This window comes from Cololabis saira, chromosome 23 (assembly GCF_033807715.1).
Source record: "Cololabis saira isolate AMF1-May2022 chromosome 23, fColSai1.1, whole genome shotgun sequence".
NCBI classification, from domain to species: domain Eukaryota; kingdom Metazoa; phylum Chordata; class Actinopteri; order Beloniformes; family Belonidae; genus Cololabis; species Cololabis saira.
Genome location: NC_084609.1, coordinates 3,563,393 through 3,584,215, shown reverse-complemented (window position 1 = coordinate 3,584,215; position 20,823 = coordinate 3,563,393). Strand labels below are relative to the sequence as shown.

The 20,823-nt window shown below is 36.1% G+C and overlaps 1 protein-coding gene across 1 annotated transcript; it reads right to left on the bottom strand.

The window, feature by feature from the left end:
• Window positions 1-294: 294 nt before the first annotated feature.
• Window positions 295-20,035, bottom strand: tcp11l2 (t-complex 11, testis-specific-like 2). Its single transcript, XM_061714426.1, has 9 exons — window positions 19,951-20,035; window positions 11,160-11,328; window positions 9,921-10,053; window positions 7,392-7,512; window positions 6,258-6,481; window positions 5,534-5,670; window positions 4,119-4,288; window positions 2,913-3,094; window positions 295-490 (listed from the first exon to the last, which is right to left on the bottom strand). Exons 2-9 carry the CDS (start codon window positions 11,314-11,316, stop codon window positions 310-312), a joined length of 1,305 nt encoding a protein of 434 aa, XP_061570410.1. The 5' UTR covers window positions 11,317-11,328; window positions 19,951-20,035; the 3' UTR covers window positions 295-309.
• Window positions 20,036-20,823: the final 788 nt, after the last annotated feature.

Genomic DNA, 20,823 nt, shown 5'->3' with positions numbered 1-20,823 from the left:
CTTAAAACAAGAGTCATTACCAGAAAAATAACTTGTTATTTAACAATTTTCCCCTTTTTCAAGTAAATTTTCCCTTGAAATAAGTAGAAAAATCTGCCAGTGGGACAAGATTTATCTTCTCATCACAAGCAAAAAAAAAAATCTTGCCCCACTGGCAGATTTTTCTACTTATATGAAGAGTAATAAGATTTTTTTTTTACTTAAAATGAGACATTTTAACTAGAAATAAGACAAATATTCTTGTTAAGATTTGGAGTTTTTGCAGTGTATGTGTCATTTGTGAATGACTAAACTTCAACTCATGGTGCCTTAGTTACCAATGAGAGTGCGGATGGGATTGTCCTCCTGGTTGATGCTGCAGATCTGTCCGGTGAGCGTGTCCTGCAGCTCCGGGGTCAGGGCAGGGAAGTTCCTCTCCGTTAGAGACTTGTTGAGCTCACGGCAGGTCTGAGCACTAACGGCCTCTAGAGACTCTCCCAGGTTAAAGTCCCTGTAGAGAGGACGAGAAAGGAACTCATGTTTGAACTCATGCTTGATGAAAGTAACAGCCTGTCATAATCAGTACTGGAGTTGAGGGGGGATGAGGGAGGATGGCATCCCCTCCTGAAATAAAAACGGTCCAAATCATCCCCCCTGTAAAACTGCCATCCCCCCTTTCCATCCCTTATGTCATTTCATCAATGAATGTGGTTTTACTGCTATTTCAACATTTAGAGTCATCACCAGAAAAATAACACCAGAAAAATAACTTATTTGACAATTTTCACCTGTTTCAAGTAAATTTTCACTTGAAATAAGTAGAAAAATCTGCCAGTGGGACAAGATTTATCTTCTTATTACAAGCGAAAAAATCTTGTTCCACTGGCAGATTTTTGCCTGAAACGATTTACCTGAAACAGGTGAAAATTGTCACATTTTTCTGGTTCTTTTCGGGTTTTCAATTATCACTTTTTGGAAAGTAACCCTTGCGAAAAACCAGGAATTACTGTAATGACAATATCTCCATGTTGCGAAACTCTCCTTCTCTTGGCTCATGACCGTCATGTTTTTGAAAGCACGGCCACTACGTTTCCTCTGGTCTCCGCGTGCGGGGAAAAAAAGCTTCACTGTAGCTGCAGAAATAACGGAGTAACGCACCGTTTGGTAACGGTAACTGCGTTACTGAATTTAAAAAGTAATGCGTTAGAGTATTAGTTACCACCAAACTAACGGCGTTACTGTAACGCGTTACTAAATAACGTGTTAAGGCTGAATTATGGTTCTGCGTCAAAACGACGCCGTGTCTACGGCGTGTGGTTTTTGGACACGCAGAGGACACGCCGTCACATGCGCCGTCTCCGACGTGCACCTCCTGAAAATTGTAACTACGCGTCGAGGAGACGCAGACCACACGCAGACCGAGAGGGCTGTGATTGGTTCGTTTGAAAGCGAAGCATTTCCGGTTTCCGCTTTGAATCAGTAGTGAACTTCCAGGGCTCTTTTCTTCGTTTATATGTGATTTTTTTGTTTTTGTTTTTTGCACAATAGTTGTCCTTATCTCTTTGATTTACTGTGACCGGAAAAAGTCGGATAAACCATTCAGAAAAAGATCGCTAACTAGTGGCCGCGGGGGGTACTGCACCGCGACCAAATGGAGAGACGGAGAAGTCCGAAGGATTCGTGACGACGTCACGGGTGCGCCGTGTGCTCTGCGTGTGTGTGACGCAGAAGTATACCCGCACCTTTAGTCCCAACACTGGTACGTCACAGATAGGCTGTAATGGTCGGCTGTGTTTGAACATGTGAATTAAATGTAAAGGACAATTAATATGTGCCAAAGCTCACACTCAGACGATCAGCTCACGACTGAGATTGTTGCAATATAAATGGACAATGAGGACGTATACCACACCAGTTCAACTAAATAAATATAATAGTAACATCCCAGATTGGTGCACCAAATGTTTAAAGGAAAAGGGGACATTATTTCACTGTATGTGGCAATGTTGTAAGGTCAAGGCTTTTTGGGTGGAAGCTAAGAAAATAATTGAAAAAATGATTTCAAAAAGGTCCTTTCAATGGACCCTGCCTTTTTCTTCTTGGGATCCCCAAAGGGTCACAAATACACGCAAAGTGAAAGAATAATTATAGACATGTGTCTTTTACATGCAAAAAAAATAAATCAATTGCACTATTTTGGAAGAAAACCAGTCGAGCGAGTGTTGCATTCTGGGTTAGACAGATGTTGGCAGCCTTTCCTTTGGAAAACAATCACATATATGCTGAAAGGGAGGCAGGACTTGTTTGAGAAGGTTTGGGGACCATTTACAGGACTGTCTCAGAAAATTAGAATATTGTGATTTTCTGTAATGCAATTACAAAAAAGTAATACATTCTGGATTCATTACAAATCAACTGAAATATTGCAAGCCTTTTATTATTTTAATATTGCTGATCATGGCTTACAGCTTAAGAAAACTCAAATATCCTATCTCAAAGAATTTGAATATTCTGGGAATCTTAATCTTAAACTGTAAACCACAATCAGCAATATTTGTTTTAAATTGCATTACAGGAAATAAAGAACCTTTTCACAATATTCTAATTTTCTGAGACAGTCTTGTATTTCTGTTGTTAAAGATGTGTAGGTACCCTGACACTTAAATATTTTTTGGAAAACCTGATTGTAGTTTATTTTGTCTGAGAGCTGTTTTGTGAGTTTTGTTTTATTTCTAGTTTTTTTTTTCTTGATTTGGTTTTTGTTCTTTGTTTTATTTATCTATCTGATCATATGATTTAGATATCTGATCATTCTGTCTACGACGGTGTTTAATTGATATCATTGCCTGGAATTGTCCTGAATGTGCTTTATATGTGAAAATGTGGAAACCGTTAATAAAAACAGTGTTTTAAAAAAGGTAAAGGCCACTGACGGTCTGTGCATCCCCTCCAGCAGAACGCTGATCATCCTCTTCAGGCGGTCGGACAGGGAGGGAAGGTCCTGGACGGGCCCGCCCACGGTCTGGAACACGATCAGCAGAACCCCGTTCACCGTCTGGACCCGCTGGAGCAGGAACCGGGTCTCCTGCAGGCGAGACTCGTCCAGCACCCAGGTCTGAAGAAGAAACAACATTCTGTACGTTAAAACAGAGTCTCCTGCAGGCGAGACTCGTCCAGCACCCAGGTCTGAAGAAGAAACATATTCTGGATGTTAATCCCCCAAAACAGCTGCATGGAAGCAGATTTGCAGACATTATGTATTATAAGCAGAGCTGGGTAGACTAGCCAAACATTGTACTCAAGTAAAAGTACTGTTACTTCAGAATAATATGACTCAAGTAGAAGTAAAAAGTAGTCATCCAAATAATTACTTGAGTAAAAGTAAAAAAGTACTTGGTGAAAAAACTACTCCAGTACTGAGTAACTGTTGAGTAACGTCTGATTTATTTTTTTAACACAATCATTTAAACAGACAAAAGTACAAAATAATAATCTTCAGATAAATTAAATCAATAAAATTAATTAAAATTAATAAAAAATAGCCTAAATTAAAATAATCTTAAAGTAAATTCAAGTACTTTAATAAATAAAAAATAAATAAATAAAATAACAGAATAAAAAAATAAATTAAAACACAAGTAGCACAGAATTTCCAGCCTTTGTACTTTTCTTTTTTAACCAGGCAGAACTAGAACAAACATGAACTCATAGAAACTCTGTGTGTGTTTGAGTCTGTGTAAATGTGACAAAACATGCAAAAACTAACATTTTTCCCAAAGAATCACCCAGTGATGTCATGAGATTGACGCGTACGTGGATAAAAGGGATAAAAGAAAAGTAACAGCTCAACGTAGCCTAATGTAGCGGAGTAAGAGAAACAGTTTCTTCTTCACAAATCTACTCAAGTAAAAGTAAAAAGTATAGTGATTCAAAACTACTCCTAAAAGTACAAAATTTCCCAAAACTTACTCAAGTAAATGTAACTCGTTACTAGCCACCTCTGATTATAAGGCAAAACTCATAATGCATGAAAAGACCCAGCAAGTTGAGCATAATATTTTGAATTCCACATATAATGAGCAGAGAAAGGGCCTTCCAACAAGAATCTCTTTCTCTTAATAAGAATTACAACCAGTTACCTCAGGCAGTGGATCCTTTGAGAAGTCACATGTGAGTAAGTGGAGGAAGGCGGTGTTTAGGAGCTGGAACGCTCCAACCATGGGTTGCTGTCCTTTCCCCTGACCGCCTGCAGCCGCCAGCAGCTCGTCCAGCGCAGACTGGATCCAGGACGTGGTGTGCTTTAACGCAGCTGTGGAAATGGCACAGTCACTTACTGTATATCCTTTTATAGTAGCTTTTATAGTAGCTATATACACAGTGCTGGAGTTGAGGGGGATGAGGGGGGACGGCATCCCCCCCTGAAATAAGAACGGTCCAAATCATCCCCCCTGTAAAAATCCCCCCTTTCCATCCCTTCTGTCATTTCATCAATGAATGTGGTTTTACTGCTATTTCAACATTTAGAGTCATCACCAGAAAAATAACTTATTTGACCATTTTCACCTGTTTCAAGTAGATTTTGACTTGAAATAAGTAGAAAATCTGCCAGTGGGACAAGATTTCTTTGCTTGTAATGAGAAGATAAATCTTGTTCCACTGGCAGATTTTTCTACTTATTTCACGTGAAAATCTACTTGAAAAAGGGGAAAATTGTCAAATGAGTTATTTTTCTGGTAATGACAGATTTTTTGACTAAAAATTAGACATTTCAACTAGAAATAAGACAAATATTCCTGGTAAGATTTTGAGTTTTTGCAGTGTACTGAATACTTGTTGACTTTAAAAAGATGGAAGATTACAAAGCCAGAACTCTACATGGCTGTGAATTTTCTAAACTTGTTTTTATAAAATATATAAAATAACTTATTTGACAATTTTCACCTGTTTCAAGTAAATTTTCACGTGAAATAAGTAGAAAAATCTGCCAGTGGGACAAGATTTATCTTCTCATTACAAGCAAAAAAATCTTGTTCCACTGGCAGATTTTTCTACTTATTTCAAGTGAAAATCTACTTGAAACAGGTGAAAATTGTTGTTTTTTCCAGTGATGAGTCTTGTTTTAAGTGTAATGAGATTTTTTTTACTAAAATGAGACATTTTAACTAGAAATAAGACAAATATTCCTGTTAAGATTGTGAGTTTTTGCAGTGATCCATGTTACTTATCCTGTGAAGGACAGAGTCATATTGATAAGTTCAGAAAAGTGTTTTTTATTGTTGTGTTTTGATGTATTTGATGTAAGCCCAGTGGATATTTAAAGCTTACAGAAGGCTGCATTTAACTGCTGCTATGTCATTCCTGCAGTATTTCTGCAGCTGTTTTGGTCACTGCTATTATTTGTAATATATTATATTATTTGTAATCAGCACAAATTATCTGTCCCCATATGATAAAATCCACCATCCCCCCTGATTTTTTTTTTTTTTTTTTTACAACTCAAGTACTGCATATACCGGTACATCCTTGTTATGTTTTTTCTTTTTCCCAAACTTACTTGGGGTGCTGTCCAAGATCTTCTGAAATGTTGCCCTCTCATATTCAACGCCGCTCCTCTGCAACATAACCCTTAAGCTGTCGATTGAAAAGTTGACCAAGTCCACCCTCATCAAGTTCAGAACCCGGAATATCTCCCTAATGAGTCAAAAAGCAAAAAAAGGCTACTGTGATTAACTGACTTCCTGCAAAACAGGAAAAACATTTAATGTACCGTATTTTCTGGAATATAAGCCGCATCTGCTCTATTTAAAAAAAAAAAAAAAAAACGATATGCAAGCCACAGATATTTATGTTGTTAGATTAGATATTTACTACATGTACAGAAGGATTCTGAACTGTAAATGATGTACATGTTTGTACCTAAATAGATCCTTTCCTCACAGTGTCTTTTAACACGGCAGCAACTTTGCTGATTAAAACAGAACAGAACCAAGAGAAAGTAACCGGTATTTATTTATCTATTTATCTGTTTGAAATCTGCTTCTACTTCTATCTGCTAAAGAAGAAGTAGCGTATTCTTCTTTGCATTTATTTTGTCTTAGTTCTGATTCTAATTCCGGTTAGAGCGCCCCGTGCGGTGGAAGAAAAATCCACAGAATAGCTGCACCTTTGTATAAGCTGCATGGTTGAAAACCTATGAAAAAAGTAGCGGCTTATAGTCCAGAAAATCTGGTATTCTAAATGACACTGAAATGCTTTTAAAACCAAAATGCTGTAGTTACTTTAACAGCGTCACGATGTTATCTGTGCTCTCCCGCAGCTTGGCGACGTCCCGGGATCTGACGGGAGCGCAGAGCTTGTCCATGGTGGAGATGATGTAGGAGGCGAGGCCCGGGATGTCCACGGCGTTGTTGTCAGCCTGCTGACGGATCAGGTCCATGTCCAGAACCTCCATGATCTGGGTCCGCATCCGGTTAGTGCCGGGGTTAAGGAACGATAGCAGGATCTGAGTGGAATGGGAAAAAAAAAGGATATGGAAATTGCTTTTAAATGTTGCAAAGAATGCAAAATAGGATATGTAAAAGATTCAAATGCATTAGTACAGGGCTCGGCAACCCGCAGGTCCAGAGTCGCATGCAGCTCTTTAGCGCCGCCCTAGTGGCTCCTGGAGCTTTTCTTCAAAATGTTTGACCTTTTTTTTCCCCCCCTTTTCCTTTTTTTTTTTTTATTTTTTTGTCTTTTTTTATTCGTTTCTTTCCTTTCCTTTTTAACTGGCATTTCGACTTTTTTCTCGAAATCTCAACTTTTTTCTCAACATTTTCACTTTTCAACATTTTTCCTCAAGATTGTACTTCAACTTTAATCTCGACATTTTGACTTTTTTCGACATTTCAACTTTTTTCTCAAAGTGCACAATGAAAAAAAATCTTCCCCCAGTTCTAACTAATATAGAAACATGCAGCATGTGTTGCCTTCATTCTAAGGCTGATACAAGACTTTCCTTTTTTCTTTCTTTCTACCTTTCTTTCTTTTCCTTTTTAATCTCGACATTTCGACTTTTTTCTCAAAATGTCAACTTTTTGTCAACATTTTGACTTTTTTCTCAATATTTCGACTTTTCCTCAAGATTATACTTCAACATTAATCTCGACATTTTTCCTCAACATTTTGACTTTTCTCGACATTGACTTTTTTCTCAAAGTGCACAATGAAAAAAAAAAATCTTCCCCCAGTTCTAACTAATATAGAAACATGCAGCATGTGTTGTCTTAATTCTAAGGCTGATACAAGAATTTTAATTTTTTGCGGCTTCAGACATATTCGTTTTTTGTGTTTTTGGTCCAATATGGCTCCTTCAACATGTTGGGTTGCGACCTCTGCGTTAGTAGAAATGTTTTACTAAGATCCATTCTGACCTCTCTGATCTCCTCCAGTAACTTGATGGCGTGCCGGTACTCGGGTGGGTCGTCGTTCAGCTCCGTCTGCAGGATGTCCCAGTACGCCCTGTGGAGATTGTCTTCCACTGCGTTCCATAAACTGCAAAAAAAAAGGCTTTTAGTTCTGCTGACAGAACATACGGCACAGCTCTCTGGAATTCTCTGCCTAAACATATCAAACAAACTGTAAATAACAAAATAACTTTCAAAAGACTTACCAAGAAATATCTCACCAACTAAGAGAAGTATGTCTGTTTATGTCCGTTGAGTATGTTCTGTGTCTGGTATTGTCTGTTATACAATCAGCCTGTCTGTCTTTGTTCTCTCTTAATTATTTTTAAATTGTCTGTATTTTCTTTATTGTTTTTCTGTATTACTCTCAAATGTATGTTTTTATCATTTTAGGTCTGTGCAGCCTGTCTGATTGTTTTTTTAAATGTTTTTTTACTGTATTTTTCTGTTCAGGGCCCCAGGGAGACTAGAGGCACATTTGTGTGCTTCTAATGGGGATCCTTAAATAAACTAAACTAAACTCTTGGTCCAGGCTCCGGTCATGCTCAGTTAAACCTCTGCAGATTACCCAGAATGCAGCACGTCTGGTCTTCACTCCGCTGCTAATCTCCCTGCACTGGCCTCCAGTTGCAGCTCTGTACCGACTTTTAAGAGTAAGCATAAGACTCAACTATTTAAGGAACATTTCTGCATTTACTTTAACTTCTCTGCTCATCAGCATGAGTTAGTAGAAGTTTTGTCCAGGACTTTGCAGGACTCGGCACAAAGAAAGCTGCATGCCAAGATGATGTTATGATGGAGAATTTGAGACGTAGTTTTGGCTGAATAAAGGGGCTGTTGTGTTGGGAATAAATAAATTAAAAAAATCTAGCACTGGCATGGCAGCAGCTGTGTCCAACTGGACTCAGCAGTCTGACCAGCAGTAGTAGTAGTAGTCTGTAGTAGTAGTAGTCTGACCAGCACCAGTCCCATCTCTTTGCTGCATGTAAACTTACTGAGTGATCCAGCTGGAACTCATGTGGGATTTGTGCTTGTGTTGTTCTCAGATGTAAATCGCTTTGGATAAAAGCGTCTGCTAAATGACAGTAGTAGTAGTAGCAGCAGTAGTAATAGTACTAGTAAATTACAGTAGTAGTACTAGTAAATGACAGTAATAGTAGTACTAGTAAATGACAGTAGTAGATAAGATAAGATATCCTTTATTTTCTCCCTCAGTGGGGAAACTTATTTTTGTTGGCAGCAGTACACTTAGCACACGCATGCAGGGGAGGGGTAAAAAGACTGAAAAGTCAGAAATAAAAAATATATAGAAAAATACAAAAAATATATATAAAATATGTATAATCACAGAATATGAACAGTTGAGTAAATGTGCCATTAAACTAATTCGTTGTGGGATATAATTAGGATCTGAGCACTTACAGTGCGAAGGCCCTATTGTATCTGTAGGATTTCTTTCTTTCTTTCTTTCTTTCTTTCTTTCTTTCTTTCTTTCTTTCAAAATGAGGGCCTTTTTTCCCCCTAAATGTGCCCCAAAAGTCACCAAATTTTGCAAAAAATTTGATATTTAATGGTTTGTATTAATGGGCGTGGCCTAATGGCTCAACAGCGCCCCCTAGAAAACTCTGTGCCTCAAGCCCCACAATACGGTTTGACGTACATGCACGAAAATCAGTACACACCTGTATCATGTCACAACTTAAAGAAAAGTCTCTTGGCGCCATGGCCCAAACCCAACAGGAAGTCGGCCATTTTGAATTAATCGTGTAATTTTGGCGCAATTTATGTCATTCCTTAGCAGTTAATTCAGCCCGAACCGTAACGTGCACCCAGGTGTGTTATACATCAAAATGTGCATCTCCATCCTGCAATGACGCGCATTACTTTTCTCTTTCAAAAGCGTTACCATGGTGACAATAGACGCCAAAAAGTGCGCCCCCCCCCCTTCATCTGATTGGTCCATATTTGATAGTTCCTACTTTCTACCATAACATTTTAATGGTTTGATATAGAGAGTCGTGGCCGGTTTCATCCACTAAATGTCCAGGTCTGAAGAATCTACATAAAGTCATACAAGCTTCCACTGCAGCCTGAACCTGCACAAGGGTGGAGGCCCGTTCATCGCTGCTGGCAGCTTTAATTTGATTTGTAGCTTTATTCTCTCAATTGACATAATATTATCTTACTGGCAAGATTGACAAAAATAAAACACCTCTACTGAAGAAAAAAATGTTGTCACGTATGATGCATGGCAACAAAGTACAACAGTATACTTTTCTATCTTATCTGTTCCACTTGCACACAATAATTTTCACCTGTTTTCCTCTCCCCAAAAGAACAAATTGGGTTTAAGATGAACTAAACTCACTGATTACTGCAGAGAGACATCACAATATTAACTCTAATCTACAATCTTAATCTTACAAATGTAAACAGTAATGAGTAAATGATGCTTTATGAAGTATTTTCAGAATGTAGTATCGTGTGAGTGAATACCTGTTCTGTGATCGGACATTCGCCTCCATACGGAAACTGGGGTTAACAGTAATCTCATGTGCAAGTCTGAGATCAAACAGGTCTTTTCCACTCGCCATCACTTCGTCTAAAGTTAGGACTTTGGGCGGGCTCGCTGTGGGAAACAAAACGTGAACGGAATCTGTCAGTTGACCAACGTCTGGTTAAAATAGCTGCATTATTCAATAATAATAATACTACAGACAAAGTACAGTCCCTTGAAGCAAATAGCATGCATGAAACACAATTTTGCTTTAACAGGCCTCTCTTTTCAGAGAATAAAAACAATCTTGATGTTTGAAAAAGTGAAAAAGGCCATCTGTTATTTTTGAGGTTTTAAATATTGGGACACTTAAGAAAAACCAAAGTAATCAAGTCCCTATCAAAGCTTAAAATTAAGGTAATAATGTATGGAGGTAGATTTGTGTCTTAATTATTCAATCAAAAAATATATTTTCAATTAAAATAGAATAGAATACTTTATTGTCTGTCCCAATGGTGACAGGAATTCCTCTTTGACAGGGCTCACAACCACATTCACACATTCCCATGAAGACACATAATAGAAATAGAAAATGATTAAATACGTTAAAAATATTTAAAAAAAAATAAATAAATTTGGATTGAAAATATTTTTTTTGATTTGAAGTGATTTTTTTTTATTGAAAATATATTTTTTGATTGAAGCAATCTTTCTTTTAATTGAATAATTAAGACACAAATCTACCTCCATAATAAAGATAAATCAGAATTGCTGATGATCAAATTGTCAAACTACAGTTTAAGATTAAGATTCCCAGAATATTCAAATTTTCTGAGATGGGATATTTGAGTTTTCTTAAGCCATGATCAGCAATATTAAAATAATAAAAAGGCTTGCAATATTTCAGTTGATTTGTAATGAATCCAGAATGTATGACATTTTTGTTGTTGAGACAGTCCTGTATCCGATCATTTTTCTTTTGTGTAAATTCTTTGTAATTTTCAATTATTTCTATCATCTATAGATTTCTAATTGCTCATTTGTATATTTTGTTCTTATAAGTATGATATTAAATTTTATGTTAACTATAGGTGGAGGCACCTGATAAGCTCTTTGAGTTTTCGCCTCTTCCCGCACATTAATTTGTAAAGTTGTTACTTTTATTTGTGTAATTTTTAACTGTGCAAATAAATGAAGAAATGATACAAGCTTTTGTAAGATCTACTAAAAACACTTACAGGAGGGCGAGCTGTGCTTGCTGGAGCAATCGCTGTTGAAACTGTCACGGTCGCTGGCCAGCGTCATGTTGTCACAGCTTTCAGACAACGACTCCACGTCTCCACTCAGGTCCTCCCCGCTGGACGTGGACGTGGGTCGCTCATTGTTCAGAGGCATCTTGGAGCAGAGCTGCACATAATAAAGTTGGACATGACCTTAAAATTGTTGCCACAAAATTACACTGGATTGTATCTTTCCTCCCACACTTTGTCTCACTAAAATCTGTTGAGCCATGAATCTACATGAGTGGATATTTTCTTCTACTTAACTATACATTGCACATCTTCAATCTTGTTTAAAGGATTGTCTCAGAAAATAAGAATATTGTGATTTTACTGTCATGCAATTACAAAAACAAAAATGTCATACATTCTGGATTCATTACAAATCAACTGAAATATTGCAAGCCTTTTATTATTTTAATATTGCTGATCATGGCTTACAGCTTAAGAAAACTCAAATATCCTATCTCAAAAAATGTGAATATTCTGGGAATCTTAATCTTAAACTGTAAGCCATAATCAGCAATATTAAAATAATAAAAGGCTTGCAATATTTCAGTTGATTTGTAATGAATCCAGAATGGATGACATTATTTATTTATTTATTTATTTATTTTTTTTTTTTTAAATTGCATTACAGAAAATAAAGAACTCAATATTCTAATTTTCTGAGACAGTCCTGTAAGTGAGGGTGATTGAAAAAAGACTGCGTCATAAAATTAATTTATTTTTGTATGTTGTGTCACAAACCGGACCAGTTAGTGACAAAGAGGGAGTCAACACATGGAGTATCAAATTAAAAAATATATAATTTATTTATTAGTAAATAATATCACGCAATGGGCCGTCGGATCATGCACTTTCCCCACTAAATAAGAAAAACCAGGTAAACCTAAAGTATAACCAAACAAAACAGGACTACCGGCAATCTCCAACTCAAACTAAAATAACAAACTAAAATAAGAAAACTCTGCCAATGTGGACAGAGGAAAACAAACCTTCCCAAAGACCAGCCACAAAGTTCCAACCCGTACCTTATTTATTGCAACCAAAACGTTACAAACCTCAAAAACAAAACTTAAGGACAAATGCTCTACTACTCCCAAACTCCACCGAACCAAAACCTTCAAAACTGAAACTCAGGAAGACAAGAATCACATGTGGAACTCCCAAAACTGGCACCTAATCGGCTTCAACAGGTGCTACCAATAAAACTATCTGAAACCAAATAACTTCAGACCGGTCAATGACGAATAAGGATTTTCAACAGGTCCATTTAAAAATAATAAAAATTAAGAATATCTATTGCAGTAGTTCAAACATTAAGAATGTTGTGTACACATACATTCATAGAAACATTTTTAATTACCAGTGATTTCAGAGTTTTTTGTCAAGATGAATTGGCACTAGCCTTAAAAAAATGTCATGTGGTGCAACCATGATTCATATTAAAATAAATTAATTTCCTTAACATCTTGACATCTGTTTTTTTTTATGGTTGCGCCACGTGATATTTCATAAAATGGACGTCAGTCAAACTTTGTTTGTATATGATGATGGAAGTATAAATACAAATGTGTTGCAATCTTACACACTACAAGACACTTCGGAGCGTGATTTCAAAAAAAAGTTTTCAAAACAAGAGTCATGTTCGGACAGTCGCACCACATGACATTTTGACGCTTAAAACAACAACAAAATCCCAAATAAGTAGTATTTTTTGTAAAATTCAAGTGAGTCCATATGTGGGACAGGTGTATGGTATTTCTTTATCCATTTAAACCTTTTTTGAATTGGAAAAAAAATCTGTTTTTCAGAAAATATAGGCGTCACGTCATTGACCCAGATGCAACTAAGGCCAAACTACAATTTAATTGGTGATTTGATTTGATTATTCAAGAATGAAGGAATAATTTATCAATATTATTTTATACAAAGATGGTTATTATTATTATTATTATTATTAGTATTATTATTAGTATTATTATTATTATTATGTATAGTATATTATATTATTATTAGTATAGGTATCGAATAGGTGAATGGATGAATGAATGGGATGCCTGGGTCTGGGGCCCTCCGTTGTCGGGCCTGCGCGGGTGTCGCCTTGTTGGGGGGTTCCCTCTCTCCGGGCCCGTCTCCGGTCCCCCCCGCTGCCTCTACGGCGGGGCGCCCCTCTGGTCTTGGAGGGCCACTTTCGTGGGGGACGGGTGCGCCTGCCCACGTCGGCGGCCGGGGCGGCTCTGTCTCTCCGGGCAGGCTGGCCCCCTGCCGGGTGGGGGTCGTTGGCCTGAAGGGTGAGGGCCTCCTGGCCGCGTGTCCGGCCCGGACCGGGTGGCCGGGGATTGCCTGGGTCGCGGTCCGCCGCCGCGGGATCCCTGGCTGCTTCTTTCCGCGCCGTGGGGGCCCCGCCCGCGGGCCCCCTCGGCCGCCGCCGGGTGGGGGGGGGGCCTCGCAGGCGGTGGGTTGCCTCCCTCCTACTTCTCCCCTCTGTGGGGTTGCCGGTGGCCTGGGTTCCGGGCTCTTCCTTGTCGGCCTCTGGTCTCACAGGTGGCGGGGTTGCTCCCCCCCCTCCCCCACTATAGATACACTTCAGGTGGAGCTTTGTTTGGTTTATTACACACACACACACACACACACACACACACACACACACACACACACACACACACACACACACACACACACACACACACACACACACACACACACACACACACACACACACACACACACACACACACACACACACACACACACACACACACATACACACTGGCTTGTTCACCTGCATGCTGGCTCTCTAGTTTTTGGGTTTAGGTAGCGGTAGCGATAGCTTAGCTCAGACTGCGATCAGATCTCAAGATTTAGGTCGATTGCTGTTCGTGTTTTGGATGGCTCCGTGCCGGTTTCGTGCTTTGTTTGTGTTTTTTTTGTTGCAGATTTCCAGTGCTTGACGTGTGTCTCCGTGTGTTCCTGCTTCCTGGATTGGCAGTGGATGTCGTCACCCCCCCCCCCCCCCCCCCCCCAAAAAAAAAAAAAAAAAAAAAAAACACTGGGTTTGTATGTGTATATTTATGTATGTGTACGCATATGTGTGCGTATATATATGTATATATTACATATAGTAATAATGCACATATATACACTTTTGGTTTCTACCGTCATGGTATCAATCAATAATATGTGTGCAGACAAGGTAAAAAAAAAAAAAAAAAAAAAAAAAAAAAAAAAAAAGAATGAAGGAAACATGTACAGGACTGTCTCAGAAAATTATAATATTGTGATAAAGTCCTTTATTTTCTGTAATGCAAAAATGTCATACATTCTTGATTCATTACAAATCAACTGAAATATTGCAAGCCTTTTATTATTTTAATATTGCTGATTATGGTTTACAGTTTAAGATTAAGATTCCCAGAATATTCTAATTTTTTGAGATAGGATATTTGAGTTTTCTTAAGCTGTAAACCATGATCAGTAATATTAAAATAATAAAAGGCTTGCAATATTTCAGTTGATTTGTAATGAATCCAGAATGTATGACATTTTTTTTTTTTTTTTTAATTAAATTGCATTACAGAAAATAAAGAACTTTATCACAATATTCTAATTTTCTGAGACAGTCCTGTAGATTGCACCTTTTTTTTCTTTCTTATTTCTTGAGGAATCTTTGTTATCCCCATGGAGGCAATTTGTTTTACTGGCAGTCTTATCTCTTACTTCTTGCTTTTATTTCATTACTTTAAATAATCTTTTGAGGGTAGAATAAGCTTTGCTTCAGCCTACACCTTTTTTGGTTTAGATTTTATTTGTATATTGGAAACTTTTTTGTAATGTTTTCTTTGAACAGTGTATTTGTTTCCTTGTTGTCATTTTTATTTTTTTTTTAAATTTTGTAAAAGCTATTTTGATGTTTGTCTTATTTTTATTCTTTTTTTGTGATTTTATGACCGAAATAAACTAAACTAAACTAAACTAAACTTCCATCCAGGAAGCAGAATGGCCAATCAGTAGGGAGAGTTGTTAATAAAATGAACACTGAGTTTTATTCTTCTTCAGCGTCCAATAATTCAGTAACAGAGGGTTGTATTGAAAGGCACTGAATTAAATTTAATGGAAACAGAAAAAGCAAGATTAGAAATTATGTTTTTTTTTAGTTAAGGTTTTTGGAAAAACAATTTAAGAAAACGTTTGTTTTATAAACTGCAACAATAGAGCTGTTGTCCATGTTTACAGTGTTTCACGCAGTTTTTTCCATTACCATGAAACACAAAAAGTCTATTTTACTTTGAGTGCATGAGTGTATTAGAGCAAGGTTTCTGTTGCTAAAACAGAGCAACAAAAACAGTGGTCACAATTAATAAAAACAGCTTGCAGGCCCGTCGCCGTGGAAACAGATGGTGCATGAGGTCAGTGGAAGAATAAAAACACATGAATTATTTTGTGTTTACATGAAAATAAATGGTTCTGTTCTGACACTATCACATCTAGAATTTGTAGAGGTTTAAATATAAACTGAGTTAAAAAGGGTGCTGGGTCGTTCTATCTGGGACAACGAGGGCATTTCAATCGTAAAGGGGATCCGGTTTCACTGGGCTGTGTATTATTATCTTTCAGACAATTGAACACAATAAAGAGCAGAAACGGGGGTACAGATCATCACCCCATCACTGTAAAGTGTAATCCCCTCACTTGACTGCAGTCCTCGAGTTGTAAAATAAAATCAGGGGGGATGGTAGATTTTATCATATGGGGACAGATAATTTATGCTGATTACAAATAATATAATATATTACAAATAATAGCAGTGACCAAAACAGCTGCAGAAATACTGCAGGAATGACATAGCAGCAGTTAAATGCAGCCTTCTGTAAGCTTTAAATATCCACTGGGCTTACATCAAATACATCAAAACACAACAATAAAAAACACTTTTCTGAACTTATCAATATGACTCTGTCCTTCACAGGATAAGTAACATGGATCACTGCAAAAACTCACAATCTTAACAAGAATATTTGTCTTATTTCTAGTTAAAATGTCTCATTTTAGTACAAAAATCTCATTACACTTAAAACAAGACTCATCACTGGAAAAAACAACAATTTTCACCTGTTTCAAGTAGATTTTCACTTAAAATAAGTAGAAAAATCTGCCAGTGGAACAAGATTTTTTTTGCTTGTAATAAGAAGATAAATCTTGTCCCACTGGCAGATTTTTCTACTTATTTCAAGTCAAAATTTACTTGAAACAGGTGAAAATTGTCAAATAACAAGTTATTTTTCTGGTAATGACTCTTGTTTTAAGTGTAATGAGATTTTTTGACTAAAAATTAGACATTTTAACTAGAAATAAGACAAATATTCCTTGTAAAATTTTGAGTTTTTGCAGTGTACTGAATACTTGTTCACTTTAAAAACAGGGGAGATTTTTTTGCTTGTAATGAGAAGATAAATCTTGTCCCACTGGCAGATTTTTCTACTTATTTCAAGTGAAAATTTACTTGAAACAGGTGAAAATTGTCAAATAAGTTATTTTTCTGGTGTTATTTTTCTGGTGATGACTCTAAATGTTGAAATAGCAGTAAAACCACATTCATTGATGAAATGACATAAGGGATGGAAAGGAGGGATGGCAGTTTTACAGGGGGGATGATTTGGACCGTTTTTATTTCAGGAGGGGATTCCATCCCCCCTCATCCCCCCTCAACTCCAGTACTGCTTGACTGAGACAATCTTCTGTATCACTGACTGTAACATCTATTTTTAAAGCAGTCCTCTGCTTTCACTTTATTATCTAATAAGACACACAGTGCTCTTAGGCTGACCCTTGGGTGTTCCTGTCCCCAGCCTCAGTTATCTGCTGCCAAAGATGAATACAGAGCTCTTGCCGTTTAAAGATAGCTCAGGAAGGGTGGGGGGAATGTGGCACTAATGCACGGTCCTGCATCATCTGTTACACTTGACAGCTCAGTCAAAGCAACACAGCAGGAGAATGGTCAGACATAATCTGGAGGGATTGGAGTGCTGGACTTCCTGAAAACTGATTACGGATTAGATGTATACTGCCACATACTGGTCCGCCCTGAGAAAGCCTCCTCAAGCATTGGGAAATGCATTATGTTGTCAGATATAATGCAAAACTTGGAGGATGAAACCTAAAAACCACACCTGTACAGACACAGCCAAAACAGGAAATGTAGATTTCAAATCCAAAAGTATATGTTTTCACACTAGATGCTGCATGCAAGCAGTAGTAACGAGTTACATTTACTACTTAGTAGTTTTGAATCACTATACTTTTTACTTTTACTCGAGTAGATTTGTGAAGAAGAAACTGTTCCTCTTACTCCGCTACATTAGGCTACGTTGAGCTGTTACTTTTCTTTTATCCCTTTTATCCACGTACGCGTCAATCTCATGACATCACTGGGTGATTCTTTGGGAAAAATGTTTGTTTTTGCATGTTTTGTCACATTTACACAGACTCAAACACACACAGAGTTTCTATGAGTTCATGGGCTTGTTCTAGTTCTGCCTGGTTAAAAAAGAAAAGTACAAAGGCTTGAAATTTTGTGCTACTTGTGCTTCATTTTTTTTTATTCTGTTATTTTATTTATTTTATTATTTATTAAAGTACTTTAATTTACTTTAAGATTATTTTAATTTAAGCTATTTTTCTATTAATTTTAATTAATTTTATTGATTTAATTTGCCTGAAGATGATTATTTTGTACTTTTTGTCTGTTTGAATGGTTGTGTTAAAATAAATCAGACGTTACTCAACAGTTACTCAGTACTTGAGTAGTTTTTTTTTAGTAGTTTTTTTAGATTATTTTAATTTAAGCTATTTTTTATTTTTTATGAATTTTAATTAATTTTATTATTTTATTGATTTAATTTGCCCGAAGATGATTATTTTGTACTGTTGTCTGTTTGAATGGTTGTGTTAAAAAAAATAAATCAGACGTTACAGACGTTTTTTCACCAAGTACTTTTTTACTTTTACTCAAGTAATTATTTGGATGACTACTTTTTACTTCAACTTGAGTCATATTATTCTTAAGTAACAGTACTTTTACTTGAGTACAATTTCTGGCTCCTCTACTCAGCTCTGCATGCAAGACTAGAGGATCCAGATTTTACTGCAGCATAATGTAAACAAAGCTGGATGTGGAAGGCTGAGCTCTGAACAGAAGCTCTGCCATTGGCTGCTGCAACTGTCACTCACGGCTCTGTGGAAACCCTTTGGTTGGATTTAGCTGTTCACATGGATAGAGAGAAAAAAACCTACACATACGTAAGGAGAGGGAACACGTGATCCGAGCTGCAGACCAAAACAACAGCTCCATGCAGGCTACAATGAAGACACGAACATCTAGTTCTATCACGTCAGAACTGAGACATATTGTGCATAAATACTATAAAAACACTGGTGAATTAAACTAAATTAATCAAGGGGGGCGGGGGAAGGGGAAGAAGAAAAAAATATATTTAAAGAAAATGTAAATTATTATATTAGGTATTTATTATTAATATTTATGTTTAATTTATAATAGAGGTAACAAAGGGGCAGGGTTAAATATGTTTTAATTCTACCTGCTCCTTTTCGGACACTGTTTTTTTTCCCCTGTTTGTATTACGTTTTTTTTTTTTCTGTATGTTTTGAATTTGTTTTAAAATTTTATATTTTTCCCTTATATGTTCGAAATAAGATAATGGATGGATGGATGGATGTTCGAAATAAACAATTCAATCAATCAATCAATCAAATATTATGTTATGATATCTCATGGGATGTTATATTATAGTATTAATTATATTGTTATATATTGTGGTTTTTGCTAATTTAGCTTTTTTTCATTTTATTTTATTTTTTTTATTTTTATTTCTCTTTTATTTTTATTTTCTATTTTTCTTTTTTTCTAATCTTTATTGTAAGCGCTTTGAGACTTGTTCTTCAGGTGAAAATGCGCTCTATAAATACAATTTGTTATTATTATTATTATAGTATGGTGATATCATTTTTTTATATGTTATAATATTATAAAAATGATTATGTTATATTAGGATATTATATTATAATAATAATATAATATTATATATAATAATATAATATTATATATATTATATATAATATATATAATTATATATAATATATATAATAATATAATATTATAATATTATTATATGCTATTATAGTATTACATATATTACTTTATATTATATCGTGCTATATTATATCACTCTATATGATCATTATTTATTTATTTATTTTTCAAATGAATATTCTTAATTTATTTATTTACTTATATTATATTATTCACACACACACACACACACACACGCACACACACACACACACACGCGCACACACACACACACGCGCGCACAGACACACACACACACACACACACACACACACACACACACACACACACACACACACACACACTAAAAATAATAAAAAAAATTAAATAAAAAAAAAAAAAAAAAACACTGGTGTTTACATAAATATGCTGTTTTTGTTACATGCACAAATCTATTCTAGCTAGATAATAAAACAAGCCTGTAATAATAACGCCTATAATAATCAGCGCGACTTTGACTTTGCCGTGTTTGTTTTTAAACTCTTCTCTATTTCCGCTCTGCAACAAAGCGACGCTGAAATCACCGTAAAAGTTACCAAGACCGCAAAATAACTACTTAAAATAAACCCCCCCGCTTCAAATAAGCGACATATTTACCTCATTCGAGTGTCAGAGGACGAGGATAATCAGGGAAACTGGTCGAGCTTGTTCGAGTTTAAAGGTCCTTCTTTAACAGCAGCTGTGGGACAAACCATTCTCACATGTGGGGGTCAACCACCAAAACAAACGAGATTACCGGTCTATAGGGACGATTTTAGACGACAAAACTTGTGTTTAATCTTTAATATCGACGTCTAAAGGGAATTTAATGTGATTCGTTTTTGTTTTCTTTATACAATAGGGTTATGTTATGAAATAACCCTCAACTTGACGTCCTGGATTGAAATGGTGCGGTCCGTTCTGCCTGACATCCGCGTTCACGTGGGACGGTTCTGTTTACCGACGTGACGTCAGTGTGGAGGAAAATATGCAATTTAGAGTCATTATTTAATACACAAAAAACCCTCTTTTTTTTACTTTTCATTGTGAATTAAATCAGTATCTGGACTCTATTAATTTTATACTGATTCAAAAGCAATCAAAACCATAAATGTTTTGGCTTTCTGTTAATTTCATCCCCCCTGGCTGGTTATAATGTGTTGTGCTTTTTTTTTTTTTTTTTTTTTTTATTTGATTTATACTCTTTATATGTTATAATTCAACTTGAAATTGCATAATGTGAAGATTTGTAATCATTGTACTTTTTGCAAATGTTAAATAAAAATAAAAAAAAAGAGTCAATCATCCAGGTCATGGGAATTATTTAAGCTTGCATTCCTAACTAAAATAATATTATAGTAATTTCTTCAAAGCTTTATATAAATATATATATATATATATATATATATATATATATATATATATATATATATATATATATATATATATATATATATATATATATATATATTTAGAGGTATTTGTTTTTAT

Excerpts from the sequence above, each read along its gene's own strand:
- tcp11l2 (XM_061714426.1), bottom strand. The coding sequence starts at position 11,316 with ATGCCTCTGAACAATGAGCGACCCACGTCCACGTCCAGCGGGGAGGAC. Across the intron at positions 6,482-7,391 it reads TACTGGAGGAGATCAGAGAG|ATCCTGCTATCGTTCCTTAA; the intron begins GTCAGAATGGAT and ends CATTCCACTCAG. Across the intron at positions 4,289-5,533 it reads GATCTTGGACAGCACCCCAA|CTGCGTTAAAGCACACCACG; the intron begins GTAAGTTTGGGA and ends CCATTTCCACAG.